The sequence below is a fragment of the Malaclemys terrapin genome, chromosome 10, assembly GCF_027887155.1.
Source record: "Malaclemys terrapin pileata isolate rMalTer1 chromosome 10, rMalTer1.hap1, whole genome shotgun sequence".
Classification (NCBI taxonomy): Eukaryota; Metazoa; Chordata; order Testudines; family Emydidae; genus Malaclemys; species Malaclemys terrapin.
In genome coordinates, this window is record NC_071514.1 from 24444947 (window position 1) to 24468921 (window position 23975).

At 38.9% G+C, this 23975-nt stretch overlaps 1 protein-coding gene across 2 annotated transcripts in view; it reads left to right on the plus strand.

Annotated features, from left to right (window-relative positions):
- UNC13C (unc-13 homolog C) overlaps nt 1-23975 on the plus strand; it is a 383250-nt gene that overhangs the window by 121550 nt on the left and 237725 nt on the right. For both annotated transcript variants that reach the window (XM_054042619.1, XM_054042620.1), the window contains exons 7-8: nt 9318-9545; nt 14648-14789. In XM_054042619.1, the coding sequence (XP_053898594.1) occupies nt 9318-9545; nt 14648-14789 (370 nt within the window). The remainder of the gene's footprint in view (nt 1-9317; nt 9546-14647; nt 14790-23975) is intronic.

Below are 23975 nucleotides of genomic sequence, written 5' to 3' on the forward strand. Positions count from 1 at the left end.
TCGTCCAATGCATGCATTGAAATCCCCCAAAAGGATAATCTTGTCTGCTGTAGGGGTCTCCAATAAAATGGTTTCCAACTGATAAAATAGTTTCTCAGTTGAAGTGAAATATTACAGAGGGCAGTATAGATCAAATGGCTGCATGCACCATACTCTTGACTTTGTGCCTTTCATGACACCCCCTTTTGCTTGGAAGAATGTCTGTTATTGTTAGTCAGGTTCCCTCCTCCTCTTTTACCAAACCTCTTCTAATAATCTCTTTTCCATAAAGCATCCCAACAGTCATGACCACTCTGGCCATTCGGTACCTGTTCTGAATTATACTGCAAGGACTCAGTTTTGGCCTGGAAGCTTGATGTGACACACACCTTAATTTCTTTGGCATGCTCACCTCTTCTACAGTGACAGCACTACATAGAATAATATTAATATTATGCAGTGATACCTCAAATCCCGACATCCCTAATTTTGAGTGAACTCAGACTTGAACTTTCTGTCTTTGGGCCTATTTCTAATGGAGAGAGCAATGCTTGAGTCCATTTGTTCCTGGCAATTGGGGGCTGGCTGAGGTGCCTTGGAGAAGCTGTCAGCAGTGACTTTCTGGTGTTTGAAAGAGTCATAGTTCAAAGAAGCTCTTTCTTCCCAATTGCCTGCAAATTAAATTCAGAGGGTGTAAAGAGGGATCTAGGACCATCTTGTAATTCTGACCCAACTATTGTCTCCAAATATTGAGGGTAATCATTCTCCTGCAGTTTTTATCCACGAGAGAACTTGGTAAGGAGAAGGAGAGAGGTCACAGAGACTTTTCCTTGAGAAGCTACTTAAGAACTAAACAAATTTGCTGTCACTGTACATGGTAGGAAACTGCAGTCAATTAGGCTATTTGTGTGCTTGAAGTTAAGCATATGTTTAAATGCTTTTTCTGTATCATGGTCTGAGTTATCAGTATCTTGCAATATTGAGCCCTGTGTATGTGTGTGCGCGAGGGTGAGGGATTCCTACTTAAACTTTCTTACACCCAGCTGCTGGGGGTTTTACCTAGTAGGTTCCTCTATTGAAGTGCCTCTGTGCATACACCCTGTAAATTCCTTTAGCCTCAGTTCTGCTATTTTACACTCATTTATCAACATGCACCACTTCAGACCTCACCCCTGAATCTGGATTGTTACCTGTAGTTGTTAGTGGGCCAAATACATCCCTAGTGTGGATCCACTGAAATCTAATACTTTATGTTTCTCCATTTAATAATTGTTTACATTTGAAATTAATTTCAATTTAAAGGTTCAAAAATAATTTTGGCTTGACTTTTAGGCATAATTGCTCTATAACAAATGTTAACACCACAACTACATATGCACAAACATTTGGTATACTTGTTTTTAACATTTACACATGGTACAAACTTCTAGAATTAGACTGTAGATATAATAATAGTCTGGATTTAGTTTTTTTTTACAATCTGTCTATTTGTCCTTTTATTTAATAGATTTTAAGGTCAGAAGGCACCATCTTCTGTGATATACAATACAGGCCACACCGTGTAGCATTTCCAAGCACACCTAAGTGACTTAAGAGTGCAAATAGGGTGACCAGACAGCAAGTGTGAAAAATTGGGATGAGGGTGGGGGGTAATAGGAGCCTATATAAGAAAAAACCCCAAATATCAGGATTGTCCCTATAAAATCGGGACATCTGGTCACCCTAAGCGCAAATCCTACTGACTTTCAATGGAGAGTTGGTATGCTGTTCCAATAGTGAATTACCATCACTAGCTAAGCTTTACTGACTTCTGAGCACTTGGCAAAATTACAAACCTAAAATGGGCACACACATCTAAGGTAAAGGGTGTTCCTCTTTGGTTACTCTGCTTCCTCTCCTAGGCAAGGCATAGGCAGTTTTGATCAAGTAAACATCTACAATGTAAGCTATAGATAAAAAAATTAAATCCACATAAGGGATCCAGTCTTTGATATTTTTGGTCCCCCAGATCACACTTTTGGGTGCTTTAAGTGCCCAGATATCAATTTTGGCTGCCCATGTGTAGATCTGAGTACTCAAATGAAGGCTTTGGATTCTACTATGCCACCTGTATTTGAAAATTAGGTCCTTACACAATATGTTTTTTAGGTTGAAAAGAATTTTTTAAAGTTTCATCACTGACATGGAATCAGCCAGCAAAGAAAATTTTAAATATTTTTCTGAATTCAGTGAAATGCCATGCTGTTTTGTGCCCGTGAGTGAGTGTGTGTGAGAGAGAGAGAGAGAGAGAAGGCTGCAATTAGCAGTATTAAAAAAGGAAAGGCACAGAGCTTCGGCTGATTTGACCTCAGTGGAGCCACACCCATATACATAGTCTGGGAATCTGGCCCATTGTCTCTCTTTAACACCCTGCAAGACAATTTGTCAAGCTAACAATCTGGTGATTGCTATGATGGATTGCCTTTTGAGCAGCTGCAATTTGGTTTTAAGTGCAGATTGCCGTCCACTAGACGTGAGTTCAGATAACAAGCTCAGTTGGGTCAGCATTACAAGATGGTCCTAGACTGAGGTTAAACAATAAAATCAGTCCTGTATTCATTAAGCCGCTCATCTTCACCAAGATGCTGCTTTCAGAGGTAGATATGATATTAAGTCAGAATTGATCTCTGTCACATTATTTGGATCAGTCCTTTGCTAAGAAGGCTTTGTTAATTTTATTGTACAATATAGGCCATTGTATTATCTAAATGACTCTAATCAATAATGCACAGACAGGGCTGTTGATGGATTGGCAGTATCACAGGATGTAACAATAGTTTCATTAAATTATGCATTACAGTTTGACAATTGTAACTTGTGTTAGTTAATGCATATTTCCAATTTTATCTGGATTGCCTGGAAAATAAGCATGAGTTTTGACAGTGGCCCACTACTGCCACATTGAATGTATCCATGATTTATTATTACAGCCTAATGATTTCCTCAGTCTGTACTTATTACTGAAAGGCAATGATGGAAAATGAAGCATGTTGCTTTTTTGATGTCTAGCAAAAAGACACGTAAAGTCAAAGTTACCATATTTATCACATTGTCGAAGCATTTCAACAGTCATCTTTCACCTCCCCTATACAATCGGAAATCACTTGAGGTCTCTCCGGATGGTATTTGTTTTGTATTGGCACTTAACCTTCGTGTGCGTAAGGATTTTTTTTCTAAAAAAGTCTACTTTTTCAGTTTGAAATCTTTGCTCACTGGAATTTGTCTTCATCATTCAGAAACTATGTATTTGTCAGTACCAGGCACAGAGATTCTCAGGAATTCTCAAGATAGATTACGCTACCATGTCACATACCCCATGGAATTCAGCCTCTGGCATTCCACTCTCACCTCAGCCATTGCCTTTCCAATCTTGTGCAGTGGATCAAGCCATGCCTCCCATATGTCCATAAATATATCTGTGTCTTTGCTGCTCTGTAAAGTGCCTCGCATCTTTCAGGCACAATATAAATAATAAAAAAAGAAAATAGAAGATGATTAGCTCAAAAGATTCAATAAGATTCCAATGAAGTCCCCATGATAGAAGACGCTGTCAGACAGAGAGCCTCTTCTTGAGACATGACAACCTGAGAGAGCTTTAAAGAAAAATGCCATCAAAACAAAATAGTAGCGCTTGATGGCATCATGGAAAAGGGATTATACTCCAGCAGATTAAGGACAGAGCTGGAACTCCCAAATTCTAATTGCAGAACAAATCACTTAACCTCAATGTGTTTTAGATTCACCTAGTGTAAAAAGAGAAAAATAATACCTTCAGTACCTCCTGTGATGGGTTGGGTCACAGAGACCCCCCCCCCCTCAGGACTACCTCTGAGCCCGTTTTCCCTCGCAGCTTGGGACTTCGGTACCCTGTCTTGTTGAGCCAGACACGCTAGCCTGCTGCAAACACAGACCCAGGTCTGAACCACATCCCCCAAAAGCCATAGGCTTAACTGAAAACAGCTTAAAAGATGCAACTGTCTCCAGCACCCAGATACCCAGTTTCCAATGGGGTCCAAACCCCAAATAAATCCGTTTTACTCTGTATAAAGCTTATACAGGGTAAACTCATAAATTGTTCGCCCTCCATAACACTGATAGAGAGATATGCACAGCTGTTTGCTTCCCTGGGTATTCATTACTTGCTCTGGGCTAATTAATAATCAAAAAGTGATTTTATTAAATATAAAAAATAGGGTTTAAGTGGTTCCAAGTAATAATAGACAGAACAAAGTAAATTACCAAGCAAAATAAAACAAAAACACACAAGTCTAAGCCTAATATAGTAGGAAACTAAATGCAGGTAAATCTCACCCTCAAAGATGTTCAAATAAGCTTTTTTCACAGACTAGACTCCTTTATAGTCTCGGCCCAATCCTTTCCCCTGGTACAATCCTTGTTCTAGCTCAGGTGATAGCTAGGGGATTTCTCATGACTGCAGCCCCTTTTTGTTCTGTTCCACCCCCTTATATATCTTTTGCACAAGGCAGGAATCCTTTGTCCCTCTCTGGCTTCCCACCCCTCCTTCTAAATGGAAAAGCACCAGGTTAAAGATGGATTCCAGTTCAGGTGACATGATCATATGTCACTATAAGACTTCACTACCCACTTGCCAGCACACAGGTATACAGGAAGACTTACAAGTAAACAGAGCCATTTACAACCAATTGTCCTGGTTAATGGGAGCCATCAAGATTCCAAGCCACTATTAATAGACCAAACTTTGCATAATTACAATAGGACCTCAGACTTATATTTCATATTTCTAGTTCCATATATAAAAATGATACATTTATAGAAATAGGATGACCACACTCAGTAGATTATAAGCTTTGTAAGAGACCTTACAAGAGACTTTTTGCATGAAGCATATACCAGTTACATTATATTCACACTCATAAGCATATTTCTATAAAGCATGATGGGGTGCAACGTCATACCTCCATGTACCCCCTCAGGAATTGTGTGAGGAAGGCTAATTAGATAATGTTTGCACAGTGTTTGGAAATGTAAAAGTGCTCTACAACTGCTAATAGTCCTGATGATTCTGCTGTCCTCAGTTACAGTAAATATTGAAAGAGTTCCTTATGGCAGAAGGCCAGCTTAGATGCCAGAAGACCTGATCACCAAAGATCAGAAATAGAAAAAACAAACAAAACCAGCTACAAAGCATTGACTTTGGTATTCACCATACAAAGCTGCCTTATCAAGGCAAATGATCTGGCTCCCTCTTTGTTATGTGGAATATATTTCTAACAATATTTACATATAGTGATTATTCTTACAAACTAGTGTATTTCCCTAGGTAACTAAATAATGTCACATCTTTATTTGCAATGTTCTATAAGTTTTTCTTATACTAAATATATTTGAGGTTGTATAGTATATTATAATGTAACCTCATCTATTTAACTCAGGCAAAAATGGCACAATTATAAAGGCTTCCAGTATGCTTTTAGTAAAGCACTCAATCTTTTTTTCTTGCAGCACGGGAAATGGACTGGTCTCCCCAGCTAGCATAGAGCCCAGGTTAGGTGGCTTTTGAGAGATGCATGCACAGCTGTATAATAGATCTCTATACAAAATAGATACTTATTTGCTACATTTTATAAATGTGCTCATAATTTGGCTCCCTCGTAGTCATTGTTTTTCTTTATCCAATGCAGACTGCAACCATTCCCTTTGCTCCAACCAGTGTATGAATTTCAAAGGGCCTAGATCTAACTAAAACTGGCTATGGAGGAGAGGTTTGTGGACTGTGGCTATAAAAAGCCTGAATATATTACTTGCTTCATTAAACAGGCACCCACATTTTCTGGTTCTGAGAAACTTTTAATCCTTTATTTTAAGCAGCCATGTCAGTATAAATGTACCTGAAATAGCAACTCACTGTTGCCAGCAGCATTAGTCTGAGTGTTCTACATTATAGTGCCTGTGTTGTACTGAAGTCTGCTGTTGTAAGGTTATATGAGTTACTCCCTCCTGGGACCCTCATGAAAAAAAAACATGTATCTGAGGTGGAGAGCGCAGAAAGCAACATTTTAAATAAATAAATGTACACTGGGATAGATGTCAGTGGATAAATACATAGCCAGAGTCCAATTCTATCATTCGAACTCAGGCAAATCTCCCACTGGAATCAAAGCTAGTCTTGCCTGAATAAGGAATGAATAACTGCAGAATTTGGTCCACAGTATTCAATAGTATGAATCAACCATCAGTAGCATTTATTCCCACAGGATCTGTCGTGAAAATAAGTGATGTGTCTATCACATCACTGTTTCATTGGTTAGAAAATCTTCTTTGTTTGCTCTGTCATCTTGCCATTCTTGACAGTCTCCATATGGCATACACACCTGTGGTGTATCCTGCTCAGTGATCCCAGCTACCTCACTTCTCTGCTGCTATCATTTTTAACATAGCATTGACCACCTGTTTTTGGTGGCGTTCTGCTCATGGATGTGCACTATAGAGTTTGAAATGCCACGCCCCCACTTTCCCATGCCCTCCTCAAAGCTACGTTTCCTTCCTCGTCCTCAACCTCACACCTTACTCTGAGCTGAAAAATAAACCAATTCATCATCAGACACCTAAAACGCTGCTATGTTATTCAAGTACAATACAATGGGGCTGCCTCTCAGCAGTACTTTCATCAGACAGAAAGGAGAGGACTTTACAACAGCGTAGTTAGCTCTGAAGTTCTACAGTGATCAGTGCATACATTTAGAAAAATAGACATCTTCAAAACCCTGTAAATTCTCCATTCATCAATTACAAGTTCAGCCTTAAGCTGTGAAAATTTTTTAATGATGCCCTCCCCGGCCTTGTGACTCTCTTTAAGCTCATGTGTCTATTTTATGTACTGGGGCAGCTCTAGTACTGCCCTAAGCAAACCAGCAAATGTCCCTGCCCACTAACCAAGTCACCTGAACAAAGATATGCTGAAAGTTCTGCTCCTCCTAATATTCTGTTTCCTTCCTTGACCACTTTCACTGATTGTAGAATAGAGCTGGCCCTGCCCTACACATATACTGTATATAAATTACAATCATATAGGCAATATCCTTTGATCTTTTCTGCCAACCACCCATAGTTTGGGAAATGAACAATAATGGGAGTTGTGTTAGAGAAAGGAACTTTCTTAGGCTCTGGTTTCAGAGCTTTGGGACACATTGTGCCCTGCTGCTCCTCAGGTGCTCAAAGTAGAAAGGCAGTGGAAAATACAAGGAGTCCTTTATAGTTCTCTGCCACAGTTAGGGCCCATCCATGTCCCTATACCATAGTGGAATGCAAGACATGGCCAAGGAGACAGCCAAGAGGTAGGACCATGCTCACCTCTATACATTGGCTAGCAGAACTGGAGGAGGTATGCTGCACCCTTCAAAGGGGTATGGTGTTGGGAGCTCTGTCTCTGCATGCTGGGGAGCTTGAGGACATAGCTTGTCTCCTCCCTGAGATGGAATGTCTCTAGGAGCTCCTGTTGGGAGGAGCAGCTCCATGCCACCCTATCAGAGAACTGTGCCTCAATTCAGCTTTTAGTGTTCAGCTTTCTTCCTTTAACTTTTCTTGACATTGAAGCTTACTGGAATGTTACATTTCTGTGCTAGTTATGGATGAGTGCTATGTAACAGCTAAACAGAGCACAGGTGGGCTCTTTCCCAGAACTGGCCCCATGACACCTATGGTCCATCATTAGGTTTCCATTCAGGAGTTACAGACAGTTGAAACAAAGCAATAAGTTTCTGATCTTTCTTGTGCCTTCACTGCTTTTAATAAAGAGCTTTCTCCTATTTTGACACATGCATGTACTGATATGTCTTCAGCTTACTATCCCATCCTGGGGGAAATCTCTATTTTGAAGCTAGCACCTGGTTATTGTGACAGCTGAGAACAGAATAATGAAGAGTACCATCTTTTCTGAGTGTGATGGTTAATAACCATCCTTTGATTTATTTTTTATTAAAAAATTCAAGGTTCTGTACCCCCTCCTCACCCCCTCCCAAACCACCCTTTCCTCTGCTTTCCCAGAGCAGCATTCTTTGCAAAATGTCTCTAAATTGTCCCATTGGTACAACTCTTGGAAGAAACTACATACCCTGAGTAATCTACCCAATTTCAACCAGAAATTAATCAACAAGGGCCAGATATTGGCCACTATTTCAGAGGCCCAAGGGGCTGGAATGCTGGCTTAAAGAGCCAGCAGGAGAGTCCACAGTTAACATGAAACCAGCTCGCCCCGCTTCTGCTCATGGCGTACTGAGCTTTCCAGTGGCATACTTAGTTGGAAGGAGATGTGACCAGAGTGTGTTGCCCTCCAATGTTCCTAGATTGGGCTTCCTGTGCTGGCTCTTGAGAGAGGGGGTGTTCTACCTGGCACAGGATAGAACAATCCTAAGGCTCTAAGCACTCAGGCTCTGCGTTGATGGAATGGATTTTACCTGGCTTTTGGATATGGTCTTGTGGAAATGCTCTGCCATGAGGGGATGAGGAGAAATTTCCTCAAGTGTATACAGTGCCTGCAGACTCTGGGATTTACCTTTGAGTTGTCCTGAAAGCATCAGAAACTGTTCATATTTTTTGGTCAAGTTATCAGATCTCTGATAAAAGGGGTTTATAATGGAAACAGTGACTGTCTTAAATGTATAATTGTCATGCAATGCTATAATAATATTTGGCAACTGTAATATACCACATAGTCTGTGCCTTGAAAATCAGGGTTTCCCATTCAGCATAGAATTTCTTCTAGCTTCCTTTATCAGTCTACCTAGCAAGTAGAATTTTAATAATTTGCTAAGGAAACTACAAAAAAAGGAAATACAAATGCTATTATATTAAGTGCTCAGAAAGGAAGAGTAACATTTAAAGTATCTGAAAGAGTAATGTCTTTCAGACAGGTTCAGATCCTGAAAACTCTAATATAGGCAGACAACTTCCCCACCACTGAGTCATTTGACGTACATTCTTTTTCAATTATAGTGGCCACTTAAGACTCATTCATCACCTAGTATTGCAAAATATGAAATACTCAACTTATCAGTATCATCTCAGGTAAAATTACAATCCTAGCCTTCAGTATAGAGAATTACATCACAGTGGATAGCACAGCAGTTCCCAAATGCGATTTCTCTTGTGTGATGGCACCTTTGCTTCTAGTTTGTAATATTTGGAAGAGCTGTACTCCAGCATTGTACCTAATATTGGCTAGGGGTTATAGAAGTGAAAACCAACATGATAATGTGATATGTCACTTACTCCAATGTTTCTTTGAATACATTGATCACTTCATTTATTTTAAAACTCAGGAGCTGCAGAGAAGAGTTCTAAACATGGTGCAGAAGATAAGACCCAGAATATTATTACTGCTATGAAGGAAAGAATGAAGATTAGGGAGAGAAATAGACCTGAGGTATTTGAAGTGATCCAGGAAATGTTCCAGATTTCCAAAGAAGATTTTGTGCAATACACAAAGGCAGCAAAACAGAGTGTGTTGGATGGAACATCCAAGTGGTCAGCAAAAATAACCATCACAGGTGAGAGGTTTTTTTTCCATATTGAAATGTTCCCTAATTGAAAGAAGCTCTTTCCTCCCCAATCCTATTGCTACAAGTTAGTGTTCATAGAATCTAAGATGAAATTCCATGTTAAATTTTATCTCAGGGGTATCTATAAATGGTTGGTACAATAGCATATTAACTGGAAGCTGAGTAATAGTCACGGAAAATCCTGTACTCTGTATAGACAGTGTCAGTAAAATAAATGTATATTTCCTTCATACATTAATTACTCCTTCTATTTTAGGATGGGAAGATAACTAACTGTTCTTTTTTCATCTGTTCTGCATCCTATCAGCATCTCCTGTGCTTGAGATTTTGCTAATATTGATCAATTACAAGAGTTATAGTTGATGATCTCCTTGATGTGTTTTTAATGACTGAAATGCTAAGAAGCTAACAATTCCAACCCCTTTGGTACGAGAGTCCCCATCCATTTTTGTTGCTTGAGTAAGATTGTGTTCCAGTTAAGTGATATTCATCTAACACATCTGCTCAAAACTGCTGTTAACTGTTCTTAACCTTTGAATTTGGCCAGCTGCTCACAAAGATTCCCATTTTGCGTTAAAGCTCAGGAATTTATCGCTTATATATTTTAGCTTCTGAATTCAAATATCAGCACAGGAAACTTAAATATAATAAGTGGTTGCACAAACTGACCTCCAGCATACAATACTAGTGCATGAAATAACTTAACTACAAGTGTAAAGAATTAAAAGCTAGTGATGTGAAATATTAAATGCCCTAGAATTTGATTAGATTCAATATTAATTTAATTTAACTTTAATGTCATTAAAACTAATCCAATAATAAAATTCTGATTTTTAAAAGTGAATTATGCATTGCCTTCTTCTCCAGGATTTTGATGCACTGTCATTGGCGATCAGAAGATAAGCTTTTAAACCCTTTCCAGCTTTCACCACTCACTTGTGACTACAATAAAATAAAACAAAAGTTTTGCTTTCTATTAAGCATTAATGTATGTGTTAGTGAAACAGGTATAATTAATTTTTTTACCCATTGATCAATTTGCAAACTGCTGTGCTTAATTTAGTCCCATGTGATCGATGTTCTTTACATGCAATATGCTGGGTTTTCCTAACGTAGTTCACAATATCCTTCAATAGTATTGTGATCACATATTGTATTTTTTCAGTGGATCAAAGGTCCAAACACATGCATAGTGCTGTAAGACACAGGAATGTCCTTATTACTGTTTATGCCTGTGAATTAAGTGGAACTACACAGCCAGCATAGAGATGTGAAATTATCTTAATGTGTTACTGAGGAAATATGTGAATCCATTCATACTTTAAGCACAGTGTAGAATGAGATGATAGTTAAAAATCACTGCATCAGATGGTACAAAACTAGTTTAGCCATTAAGGGCTTGATCCTACTCTCACTGATGTCAGTGGTAAAACTCCTATGGACTTTAATGGTGCAGAATCAGGGCCATTAAATGAATGTTCCCTAATTCATGCAGCCAGGTCACAGAACTAGAACCCCGAAAGGAAAAGAGAGGCACCTTTTCTTGATGGTTCCTTTCCTTGCTTGGAACTGATGTGTGAATGGAGCCTGAGACACCTGCCTGAAGACGGCAAAGCTCTAGTCATGTCTGCTTGGAGAGGACAGGACACATCCTGACCTGGGGCCTGATCCAGAGCGCATTGCAATCAATGCTTCTGACTTCAGAGGGCTGTGAATCAGGCCCCACATGCTGGGGGGCAGGCTAGGGTGGTTAAAGGTAGCCAGGAGAGTTCTCAGGTGGGCTGAGGAGAGAGAGAGGCAGGGCCGGCTCCAGCATTTCTGCTGCCCCAAGCAAAAAAAAAAGCCACGATCGGCAGCGGCAGTTCAGCGGCAGGTCCTTCGCTCCTAGAGGGAGTGAGGGACCTGCTGCCCCCGAATTGCCGCAGGTGCCGCCCCTCTCCCTTGGCCGCCCCAAGCACCTGCTTATTAAGCTGGTGCCTGGAGCCGGCCCTGGACAGAGGTTAAGTGGTCCAGGCTGGGAGGAGAAAGTAGGAGCGAGGCGGAAATGCAGGAGGAGGCTTGCTGAGCCAGAAGAGAAGTGGAGAACAAACCTTTTTTAGATACCTTGCTTCTGCTGGGTCGGTGGAACTGCAACGCAGCCCTCTGTGTATACAACTGTGGCTTTTCACATCCACTATACAGAAACACATTATACAAATTAAATATTTCTAGAAGGGTAACAACACCAATAATAATATCATGAGAATAATGCTTTCTTATTCATTGTTTTTGTTGTGACACCTAAGATTCTCACTCATGGACATGCACTGCATCGTGCTAGGCACCATACAAACCCATAACAGCGTTTTACACTTGTATAGCACCTTCCATCTCAGGATCTCAAAGAGCTTACAGCATTAATGGATTTAGCCCTATCACTCTGTGAGGTGAGAGAGACTTCTTATCCCCATCTTCAGAAACTGAACCAAAATAGGTTAATTGGTTTGGAAATAGAATCCAGGTCTCCTGAGTTCCAGACACGGTACATTAACAACATAGCCACCTTTCCTGTCCTGCAAAGTGCAGACTCAAGTGCTACTAATAATTTGGAGTAGGCAGGGTAGACATGTACCCCCACCTGGGAGGTTGTGTTTCATTACTCTCAGTGTAATGATAGTAATTCACTGTATACCTCTTTGCAAGGAAATTATTTAGCTTCAGTCCTGAGCCACAGAACTCTGGACACCTCTTTCCCAGGTTCAACAACCTGGCTTTGTCCTCTCTCCCTTCCATAAGAATGGAATCTTGCCCTATATTCTTCTTTTGAACTGTTTCCCCCTAGCCAGGCTCCAGTGCACCCACCACAGGCAGGCTTGTTGAGGTATTTCAGAATCTTCTCTGTGGCTTCTGATCAGCAGCAGCATAGCAGCACCTCTAGTAAGCTGTGTATCACGTCCGCTCTGGATTTTCCATTGTTTGGTCTCATTCCATGCTACAGAGAATGCCAGCAGCATTTGCCCTTTGAAGTATGATTCTACTCTGCAAAATTACTTTGTAAAATGGCGCATTGTGTAAATCCACGTTTATTATGCCTCAGTTATTCCCTCTTCAAATTTACTCAGTTTTCAAGTAAGAAGATTAATGCTGTTATTTTCCGTACCTGCCAGTCCTAAACAATGAACCTGATTTGAGATTCCAAGAGAGTTCTTTGTGGCTCATGAATCATCACCAGAAACAGAGGCTCCCCTCAGTGACTGCAGTGTAGCCCCGCTACCCTCAGTTTATGCTCTAAGTTGTACCTGTGCAGGTCTCTTATGTTCAGTGTGACTGCACAGGTAGAACCGAGGAGAGAAGTGGGCAACACTGGTGACCCTGCAATTAGAATTTAGTTAATTCCAGGGGAGATTTTCCACAGGCACAAAAGGAACCCTGGATGTGACTTCATTGACAGTCAGTGGGAGCTGGGTGCCAGCTTGCCATTTGTGACTTTGAAAATCGCCCTTTCTGCTAACAATGAAGTGCCAGGCGGAAGCAAATCCAGTTGAATCCCCAGAAATGTGGTGTTCTATAGGGCTGACAGGAGTGAACTGTAATGAAAACTTACTTTTTTCACAAAAGTCAGCAGATTTGACTCTGAACACACACACGGAGCAGATCTGCTGGCTCAGAAAGTGCCATTTGTATACAGTCACTTTTCTGAGTACACGGTGAGCTTCATTATCCCATGTGATTGACAGCAGGCTATGTTAACTAAATGGTACCATCAAGATATTTTAAACAATGTGTTCAAAATAATAAAACAAATCTCTGCTGATGTTAGCAGCCATGACAAGTTTTTCAGCTGCAGGTTATTCTGGTTTTGACAATTTTGCATTCAAATGAGAGAGTTCCAGTGTATGAATAATAATGGAAAAAGCGAGTGATCTGTATTTATATTTACCACAGAGAATATATAAATTAGCCATCATAAACTCTGAAAAATGTTTACACAGCTAATGGAGAGAGAGGGTGGGTGAGGTAATATATTTTATTGGACCGACTTCTGTTGATGAAAGAGACAAGCTTTTGAATACACAGAAGCAGAATTCTGTGTAGTTTGAAAATTGTCTTTTCCACCAACAAAAGTTGATCCAATCAAAGATACACCTCTACCCCGATATAACACAACCCAATATAACCCAACTTCGGATATAACACTGTAAAGCAGCGCTCCGAGGGGGCAGGCTGCACACTCCGGCGGATCAAAGCAAGTTCGATATAATGCGGTTTCACCTATAACACAGTAAGATTTTTTGGCTCCCGAGGACAGTTATATCAGGGTAGAGGTGTATTACCTCACCCACCTTGTCACTCTAATATCCTGGGACTAATATGGCTACAACATACATGGCTAATGACAGTTACAGTTAATTTCCTTGAATGCAGTCTTTCCATTGTTACTGAAAGCTTTTGACTGGCTGAGTATGCTATATAGTATTGGGAAAATATTTACAGTTACAATGTTTTAGTCCCAAGTATGCCAAGGAGGAATGATAGGGTGAAGTGCTCATTAAGGATATCCATGTTTAGTTCCAAAATTCATGACAAACATTCTCCCAGTGCAAGCAAAACTCCTTTCTTAGATTTTGAAAGCCTTTCCTACTATGCAGGGAATCATAAGACTTGAACTGAGTTAGACTGTAACATTACATTGCTTACAGTGCATTAAAACCACAGCTTTAGAAGGGAATCTCAGTGATCAGTGTTGCAGAAAATACTTGCTTTTATCATACACACTGTATAGTAGATAAACTCTGCAGTTAATCTTTAGATTATTGCACATTAGCTAGATTCATAGATTTTGCGGCCAAAAGGGGTCATTATGATCATCTAGTTTAACCTTCTGCATAACAGAGGTCATGGAATACACCCAGTAATTTCTGCATCAAGTCCCCAGCTAACAGAAGTTAAAATGATATTCTCTTCAGCACTCTCCTTGATTTCCTATTAACCTTTCTTTTCAAGACTCCCTAGACTGTGTTTTTTCTCCTTTTTTTTTTGGCCACTGTTGCATGTGGTCCTTCACAATGAAAGCTGCAGGGTAAAACCTGTTTGTTTCATTTTTGTTGCAGTGGTTTGTGCTCAGGGTTTACAAGCTAAGGATAAAACAGGCTCAAGTGATCCATATGTTACAGTACAAGTTGGCAAAACCAAACGGAGAACTAAAACTATCTTTGGAAACTTGAATCCAGTATGGGATGAAAAATTTTATTTGTAAGTATAAAAGATGCAACTGTTTTTTGGTTAACTTTGTGATGTAATGCTATTGAGTGAGATTATTTCATCTGTAAATATTTGTTGTACACATCTCACATTTCCATAATGCATTAATTAGCAAATCTTTGGTTGGAATGACTACATAGATACTGAAATCTCGGTTATGTTATGACTGCCTCACATGGGGATGAGCAACCCAAAGTCAAGTCTAACAGTGAACTGATCTGTTTTGTTCATTGAGCTGGGGCAAATTAATTAAAATAATTATAGCCATTGTGATCGTAAATTCTTCTTAATTTTCTTTTAAACATCTGTTTTCCTGTTAAATGTACAGCAGAAAAAAAAAGACATTTAGGAGAGATTTTCAAAGGCACAGATGGCAGATAGGTGCCTAACTCTCACTGCTAGTCAATAGGAGTTAGGAGCCTAGCCATTATTTTTGCCTTTGAAAATCTTGCCTTTAATGCCTTTGCTGAGTGTGAAACAACTCAACATAAGGAACAAGGGACCCAAAAGGAGGTCATGAGGTGTGTCTGAAAAGTTTCCTGGTCTTGCCAAGGAAAACATATTACCATAGGCTTATACAGGGCATTTCCCTGGCAGCTGATGTGAAACTGTCTTCACACTGGCTTGCGGGAAGGGTCACCACATGTGTACTTTGTCACAAACAACTAAAAAGACCAATTTCAAACTTGAAGTACTTAAGCTAAGGTATCCAGTCTAAATCAGTGCTTAGGTGTCCATGTACCTGTTCTAGGTGCCAACTGGAACACTTAAATGTAAAAATGGCTGCCCTAATTTAGGTAGGAACATTTCAATAATGGACCCAGATATTGTAGGTAGCTGATAAGGGAATGGATTTTAGTGTGTGAAGAAGAGAATCTGTTTGTGCAGTTTGAGATGGTTTGAAAATATTACTATGCATTATACTTAGTGTTTCAGCACAGAGATTTCTTGGTTTTTGCTCTGGATATACAGATCAAGAAGAGCCCAGCTAGGAAAACCATTAAAATAAATTCCTTTTTAATAATGGTAGTCTAATGAAATGTTGTTTTAAAAAGTTATTTAGATAACTATAACTATAACTATATAATGTTACATTGCCTTTATATTTGTTGGTGTCACCTCATTCATCAATATGATGTATGTGGAAAGTATATTCCTATAGCGGCCAGTGTTCCATTTGTTTAAATGTCAGTGTGTGTGTTTGGATAAGGCGGCAGGCATTAGACTAATATGTTATAATAAAAATATTTTTAATAAATACCAGAAAGCCAAACCCTACCAGAAAAAAAAGTTTTACTGTGCATAGAAAAAGCCCCTTTGACTAGAACTGCTTATTACCTAATTTCAAAACTTCCTTTCCTTGCAAATCAATTTCTAAAATCTTCCCATGGTCAAATACTTTGTCTACATTTTAATTTTTCCTGAGCCTATTGCCATGTGTTTCACAGACTTCAGAGAGAGAGAGAGAGAGAAAAATCTCTTCTTGGCTTACCTTTCATTAGCACAATGCAAACTAGTCTCATTTTGTTTAATGTTCACAAGTTTATTTATAATTTAATATTAGACCTCAAACTTTGGTTGTGTATGACCTGTGCCGGGTTTTACACTACCTTTATGGCCTTCCTTCCTGTAATCCTAGGTTCAGCCAGAGAATTGGTGAGTTTCCAGCATGAGTTAGACCAGCCTCAGGGCTGCTCTAATTTAAGCCTGACTGCCCCAAACACAACCATTGTTTCCTGCAGCTAGGTATCACCAGGGATTGAGATGTCATGGCCATACCTCCTTTCCTTGGCTATGCACCCTCACGGGGAGCCAGGAGAAGGGTGGGCTGGAACCACTATAGCTTTGTTACAACTCCCAAGGACTCCCTCACATTGGGGGAATCTTCCACCAGCCAGTTAAGCCAGCTGTGCTGGATGCTGCATTTTTCTGGGAATGACATCAGTCGGAGTATAGGACTACTTAGTACTGTGTATTACCTGTTTGTGTCTAGTAAGGAGTATATCAATGTCAATCCATTTTTCAGCAGGATTGCTATATGCCACAGTATGATATGATGTACTTAACTATTAGTGTCAAAGGCAATTAAGGATTCTGAGAAGTAAATCGAATCTCTGGGTTAGTTTAGAAAATATAATTGAAAGAGAAATATTTATTTCAGGCAAGGTTTTATGTTTTTACGATAGTTTTAGTATATTCAGGTCTGGCCTGGTATTACGTTATTATTTGATGTTAGATATTTTTGTTACGTGTGTGAAAAACATTAATATAGTAAATTATGAAAATATGGAAAAGAGTAACGAATGTCATAAGAGCAAATACTAACACTTTATATAACCACATAATATTAGTAATCATTTTTGCAGAAAATACATGCAAATTATAATAATCTAATGATCCAGTTTTGAGTTATATCTGTCCATTACATCTGTTATTAATAATGCCATTCAAAACATAACAATAACAAGTATAATTTTATCTGGTGCAACTCCATGTACAGTGGTGATGCACATCATCTTTGTCATTATTATGAGATAACCTCAGAACATTTACCACAGAATTCTACAAACCACTCAGGATATTGCAAATTGCCCAGAGGGATCCAATACCTTTCAGTCGATGACACTGAATAATCGCTCATTCAAGGTGCAAAATATTCTACACTCTGGATTATAGCAGTGTTTAATCTCTGCCCTTTCTCCTGCCTCCCTTTTTAAGAAAAAGAATCTCTACTAGAAATTCCCTTTTATATGTAAAATATTAGCACTATTCTTTTTTATCCAGGAATAACTTTCCTATGTGAGTGGATAATATGAGTACCATGTGTCCATATGAAAGAGAAGCTTTATCTTCTCTAAGGTGTAAAGTTCCAGGAGAGGAAAGACTACCCAAGAAGTGATAGATGAGGGGCTAAATTCCTGCCCACACAGGCGGCCAGAGCCACTCTCCTCCCCTCTAAAAGAACGAGGAGTACGTGTGGCACCTTAGAGACTAACAAATGTATTTGAGCATAAGCTTTTGTGGGCTAAAAGTGGGTAGCCCACGAAAGCTTATGCTCAAATAAATTTGTTAGTCTCTAAGGTGCCACAAGTACTCCTCGTTCTTTTTGCTGATACAGACCAACATGGCTACCACTCTGAAACCTGTCTCCTCTCCTCTGTCTTCCTTGACTAGAATCCACTTTTCTACGTGTAAAAACTAACTATAGTATTCCCCCTGTCATGGCCAGGCACCCTTACTTGTTTATGCCCTCACTACAACAATCCAGCTATTAACTTATATATGTCAATTGCTCCCATAAATTAAAATACTAGAATTGAGTAATTCACAGTAGACAGTGTATTCAAGAAATGTAGCCTTATTTTCTGCTCACAGAATAGCCATAAGCAGATCAATATTTGTATTTATTCAACAAATATTGTTGTGAATTTTTTACTTCATGGATTCATTGTATATATTCTAAGACAAGACTTTTGTTGCTTGCTTGTGATTGGTCAGATATGTCATATAGTATTGTCTCTGTTCCCATTTGGATAATCAAATAAACAATCTGGCATGAATGTTGAAATGTATTTTCTGTGGATGCCCATCATTAAAGTAGATTGTTCATATGTCGATGGGAAAAGGACACAAAAAAGGTTTGAGCAGAGCTAGAATGAATTCATTTAAAACTTGGAATTAAGGTTTGCATTTTTTACCCAACTCTAATCACTGCTAAAATCTTCTGAAAGGACTCTATAGATGTCACCAATAGTAATATAATGATGTAACATAAATCTTTCGAATAAAAGTACTGAACACTGATATTTTACCTGCTTTTTGAACACCTGTGGTAAAAGTTATAATTTTTAAGAAAAATTATCCCCTCGAGTTATTTGATGGACTAACTTTCAATAGCCACAAACATTCAAGATTTATGAGAGTTTATGAAGTTTATTAACCTAAGCTAAAAATCTTTTAGCACAGAATTAAACCTACAAGTAAATTGCTACAACTGTATTTCAGTGACTCAGTACGGTTTGTTTAAATTAGGCACTACTAGTAATATATGTCAGAATATCATTTAAAACAGCTTTAATCAATATTATTTCCCCTAAATGCTAAACCTTAGGAGAGAGACCATCTCATAAAATCTTAATCATACACTCAATCAGATTATTACAAACATCCATTTCCAACTCCCCATCTGAGCCCAAACAGTGTCTTGAAAGAAACATCCACTTCTCAGAATGCATTCGCTTACTCACCTTTGGTAGTTAAACTCAGATATAAAATTTCCAGAAAAGTATTCAGGGTTGAATAATCTAACCCGATCCTAAAATGATTCTCTCAATAATAAGTAAGGAGTTAATTCAAAATTCTTAATAATGCTTCCTCTACCTGACCACAAAACAGAGCGAGAGCTCTATGGATTTCAATATGAGAACTCACAAGCTAACTTCCTGAAAGATTTCTTACAGCTGGGTATTTCAGAACAAACATCCAAGTAAAGAGCGACAACACAAGAATTAATTTTTGATTCAAATCTATCCCTTTGATATGCAACACTATGAAATAAATAGCTTGATGCAGTATAGACATAGAGGGTTTTGGTCTCTTTACCATAATCAGAAGCGTCGTATCAGAGCAAGATTTTTGGTTTACTGGGCATCAGAATATGTCAGTCCTACAAGGCTTTATAATGATCCTGATTTGGTCCTTGGCCAGCCCAGAATCAAAGGAGCAGGCTTAAAGCTACTGTTGTCTCCTCCCTCCCAGCTGCACTGAGTGGAAGTTTGATGTGACTGACTATGAAGTAAGTGAAAAGAGTCTGCATTTTTGTTTTGAGTGATGGGGGGAAAGCATTTTTCAAATCTTTCTAACCTGTAAAAGAGTTTAGCTGTGCAGGTTTAAGCTTTGGGCCAAAATTGGAGTCTGTTTTTACTTTATTCAAATCTCTACCTCCATCCTTGGAGTGAAAATTTCTTTCTGCTCCTTTACTCCCTCTTTTATTGTCCGCTCGCCATACTTCATTCAGTTTGTTGAAATATGCCTTTTCACAGCCAAGTTGTACATCAGGTATGCTACTCCAGATTGCCTTGTGGGTTTTCCAGAGGTCAAGCTGAATGGAACTTCTTGTTGTGTGTGCATTTGAACTACAGTTTTATAATCTAAAGTCTTCTATATAGCTGGTTGCTTATTTTATACCACTCAGTATGCCTTTTTTGACTGTCATTAGGTGACAATATGGTATCAATAAATAGCTTCATTAGGTATCTGCTATTTCCTCTAATTTATCAAAGTGTTAATTAACCCAAATTAAGCCAACAATTAGGCTTTTTGAAGATCATGATTGCCACCTGGCCAACATGAGTATCCTGGGCAAATCACTAGAACTTGGCAGGTCTTGGGTGTTCTTGAAGATTTGCTACAAATATTTGTCACCACAGACCAGGAAGGGAGCTCCAATAAACAGTGGTTTGGAGGATTTAATACTGCTAAGGGGTACTTGGAAATAAAGCTGCCATTTGTGGGCTAATAAACCAGATTGTCCAAGAAAATCCTCACTGCTGTACAAATTAGCAGATACAATGAGAAAAATATGAGTAAAAGGAATCACCCCTTCATGCCAAATCATTCTGCTTGTAGGCTAGGACCAATGACCAATTCCTGGAGATAGATTGAATGGCAGTCTCCAAACTGGAAATGGACAAGCTGATTTTTAAAAATGAACCTGTCCAGCTCTCGCATGTTTAAGATTTTCAGATTCAGAGCTGATTCAGCCAAAATTTCTGGCAGCTGCTACACTAAGTGTTGTTCTACTACTGTCACACTTGACTCTGATGCTGGGGCTCATGTATGTTGATTTGTCCACTAAAAAAGTGATCTGTGGCCCCACTAAAGGCTTACTCATTGTAGGCACCCATGTTTAGGAAATGAACATCTCAGCAGAGAGCCTCCTTTCCAATCCCTCCCACTCCCATTCCTCACCAACTTAAATTACTTGATAAAGAATGTAAGGCATTGATGTGACTGAATATGGTGTTTCTAATGTTCAGTAAGATTGAAAGTAGCCCCTGGTGGGGGTGGGAGGGAGGCGCAGAAGTAGTTAGTTTAAGGATTGTTTTGCAGGAAATAGTATCTGCCAGAGAATTAGAACCCCTAGTTTTCAGAACCTTTGAAATAACAAGAGGATACAAACCCCCAAATGAATTCTCTGAATTTTTCCATGCTAAAATTTCTTCAGTAAGCAGCCAAGTCAGTAACTCTGTGAGATGCAGTTCTCTAATAAAATAACTATGCCACATAGCTTCAGCCTAATGCAGCCAACAGTACAGTACCAGCAACCAATAAAAATGATAAATGTGTTCATCTGCCTGATCAGTTAATAACACAAATAATTTCCATTTTCACAATAGACATCAGCCTGATTCTCCCCTCTCATTGGTCTGAATCGGGTTAACTCCATAGGAGTCTGTTAAGTTACACCAGTATAAAACAACCATGAAATCAGAATCAGGCCCCTTTTATTTTCCTCCCTAAGGAAAATAACTGCAATCAACATGTAAAAATTCCAATCTATTCCAATTGACTCAGTCTACAATCAAGGCTACTTAGAATCATAATTAATTTTTGTCAGTTTGAGCTGGTATTCAGAAAATTACTGTCCTTGATAACAGAACAGAAAAGAATGCATTCACAAATGCAAATACAACTGTCCTTTACATTTCCTGATTACTGCTGTTGTTTAAGCCCTAGTACATCACAAATTTGGTGCATGTCTTAACAGTTCTCTCTTGCTTTCCAAATAGCTGAAAAATTTTATTTCAGTTAAACAATCCTGTCTCGTTAATACATTCCCCCTCCATGCAGTTCAACAAGCTCATGGTCAACAATGAAAGATACTCTTTCTAACCCCAACAGCCAACTTAATCCTTGTCAATAACACCATTTTCTTTCCTGAATGTCCAGTACTACTGTCGTGGTACAATGGCTTTCAACACCCTTATTCACTGACACCATATGTGGAAATCCCTGATGTTACAGTTGTAATCATTTACTGACCCCAGGGAGCTAGGCTGCAATCATGGTTTCAAATCACACCACTCATCAGCTGATAAAATAATTAAATTGATTTAAATAAAGAAAAATCTTGAGAATTAATGATTTAACTTTCAAAAGGAATTAGCCTTCTGTTAATTCACTGACTGCACTGAATACTCAGGTTGTGCAAAACTCTGACTTATATCATGTATAAATGTGAACAGAGAGGTGGTGTAATGGATATTCTGCATAAAGCTAGATAAAGACAACGAGCATTACAGGGTAGCTTTTCAAAGGCACAAACAACATTGAAAATTACTGGGAGTGAGGCACATAACTGCCATTTGTGTCTTTGAAAATCCCACACTACATGATTGGACCCCAAAAATTAACACCTGAAAAGATAGAAACATAAAAATCCCAGAGGATTTGGGGTCCTCTGAAAAAATAGTACTTGATTTTATAATCAAAGACTATCATAATGCACAGGGGGGCCGAATTAACATTACATGGGCAACTTTAATTCAGGCATTTCCTAACTTTTGAGTACTTGATTTTGCAACCTTAACATTCTTTTAACATGGGGAAAAGGGAGTGTTGGTTGGTCTGTGCGGTTTTTTTTGGAGTGGGGGCAGTGGTTATGTCAGGTTCAACTGAAGAAATCAATTTTTAAGCTCACTTTGCAAACAGATCTTGCAAGTACTATTAGCATTCCTCCCAGTTTGTTGATATAATTGATACATATTACAGAGAAAGGATCAAAATCAATGGCAGCCTTTGAAAAGGATAATAGATATGTATGATGGCGGTTTTGAATAGAGTACGTTAACAAAGAAAAGGCACAACAGTTCTGAAAAGCCTGACATTGTTTTTCTATGCTTTATTCCACATCCAAACAGTCCATAATGAGGACTTCACCAAATGGAGAAAGAAGGCAAACAAGAACTTTAAACACACCTTTTATTTTTATAAAATGTTTCTATTTTATTATAAAATACACAGTAACTCAGTTCTGCTGTTTGCTATGTAGGGGAAACAGTGCTTACCATCAGTGGCAGATTAGTCACTGCTCCAACGAGGCCAGTTCCCAGGGATCCCAGGCAATTAGGGGGCCCCTGGAAAAATGGGTGCCCCCATGCCCTAACCTGCTTTGCCTGCCCAGCACTCTTGCCAGAGAGTGGGCAAGCCCCCCGCAACCCAACCCCACTCCCCAGCAGGAGCGCATTAGAGGGGTTTGGGGGGGGGACTGCAGGCAGATGGGGACAGGAGGGGCCCCCCACTTGCTCTGGTCCAAGCCCCACAAACCACTAATCTGTCTCTGATGGATGTAAAAAAGAAGAGAGAGATAGGAAGGAAACAAATAAATACCAAAAAAAAAAAAAAAAAGGAATTAAAATGGATTATTGAAATGGTCAGTCCTCTTTGAAGAGGACTTTTGCTGCAAAATCCAAAATAGTTAACTTGAATAGATAGTTCATGTTCCTTTGGCAACTTTATGTGCCTTAGGCCCATTATTTTCCCTATTGCTGATGTAATAACGTACTGACTGGCCACTTGTACAACATATCCTTTTCAGGAGAAATAAAGTATTTCTCATAAATAAAAATGATCCGGAGTCACACTAATAAGGATTATTTTTTTAAAAAATAAGGTTATTAATGATCATGTTTCAGGGTATAAGGCAGCCTCTAACTGAGGGGGTGAGGAAGAAACATGCCATATAGACAAGTTATCCCATACATGTCTTCAGGGTTTTTAGCACCTTCCTCTGCAACATCTGGTACCAGCTATCATCAGAAACATGATGCTAGATGGACATAGGTCTGATCAGGAATGGTAATTCTTATCTCCTTGTGAATTGGTTAAGAATTAATCATATAAGAATTATATAATTTAATCTCTACATGTATATCATCTATACTTGCTATCCAAGATTAGCATTTTAGCAGAAAGGCCTGAGGTTTTAGGAGGTTTAATTCTAAGATTACAAGCATGGATTTATTTTATGTTATACAAACCTTTTTCTTTGACCCAGCTCAATCTTTTAAATAATCCTGTGCTTTATTTCTAAGAGTACATACAAAATTCAACAGCAGTGTGCCAGTTGAAGGGAGATTTCTGTTTATATATGTTAATGCTTCTAGTGTTTCCCCA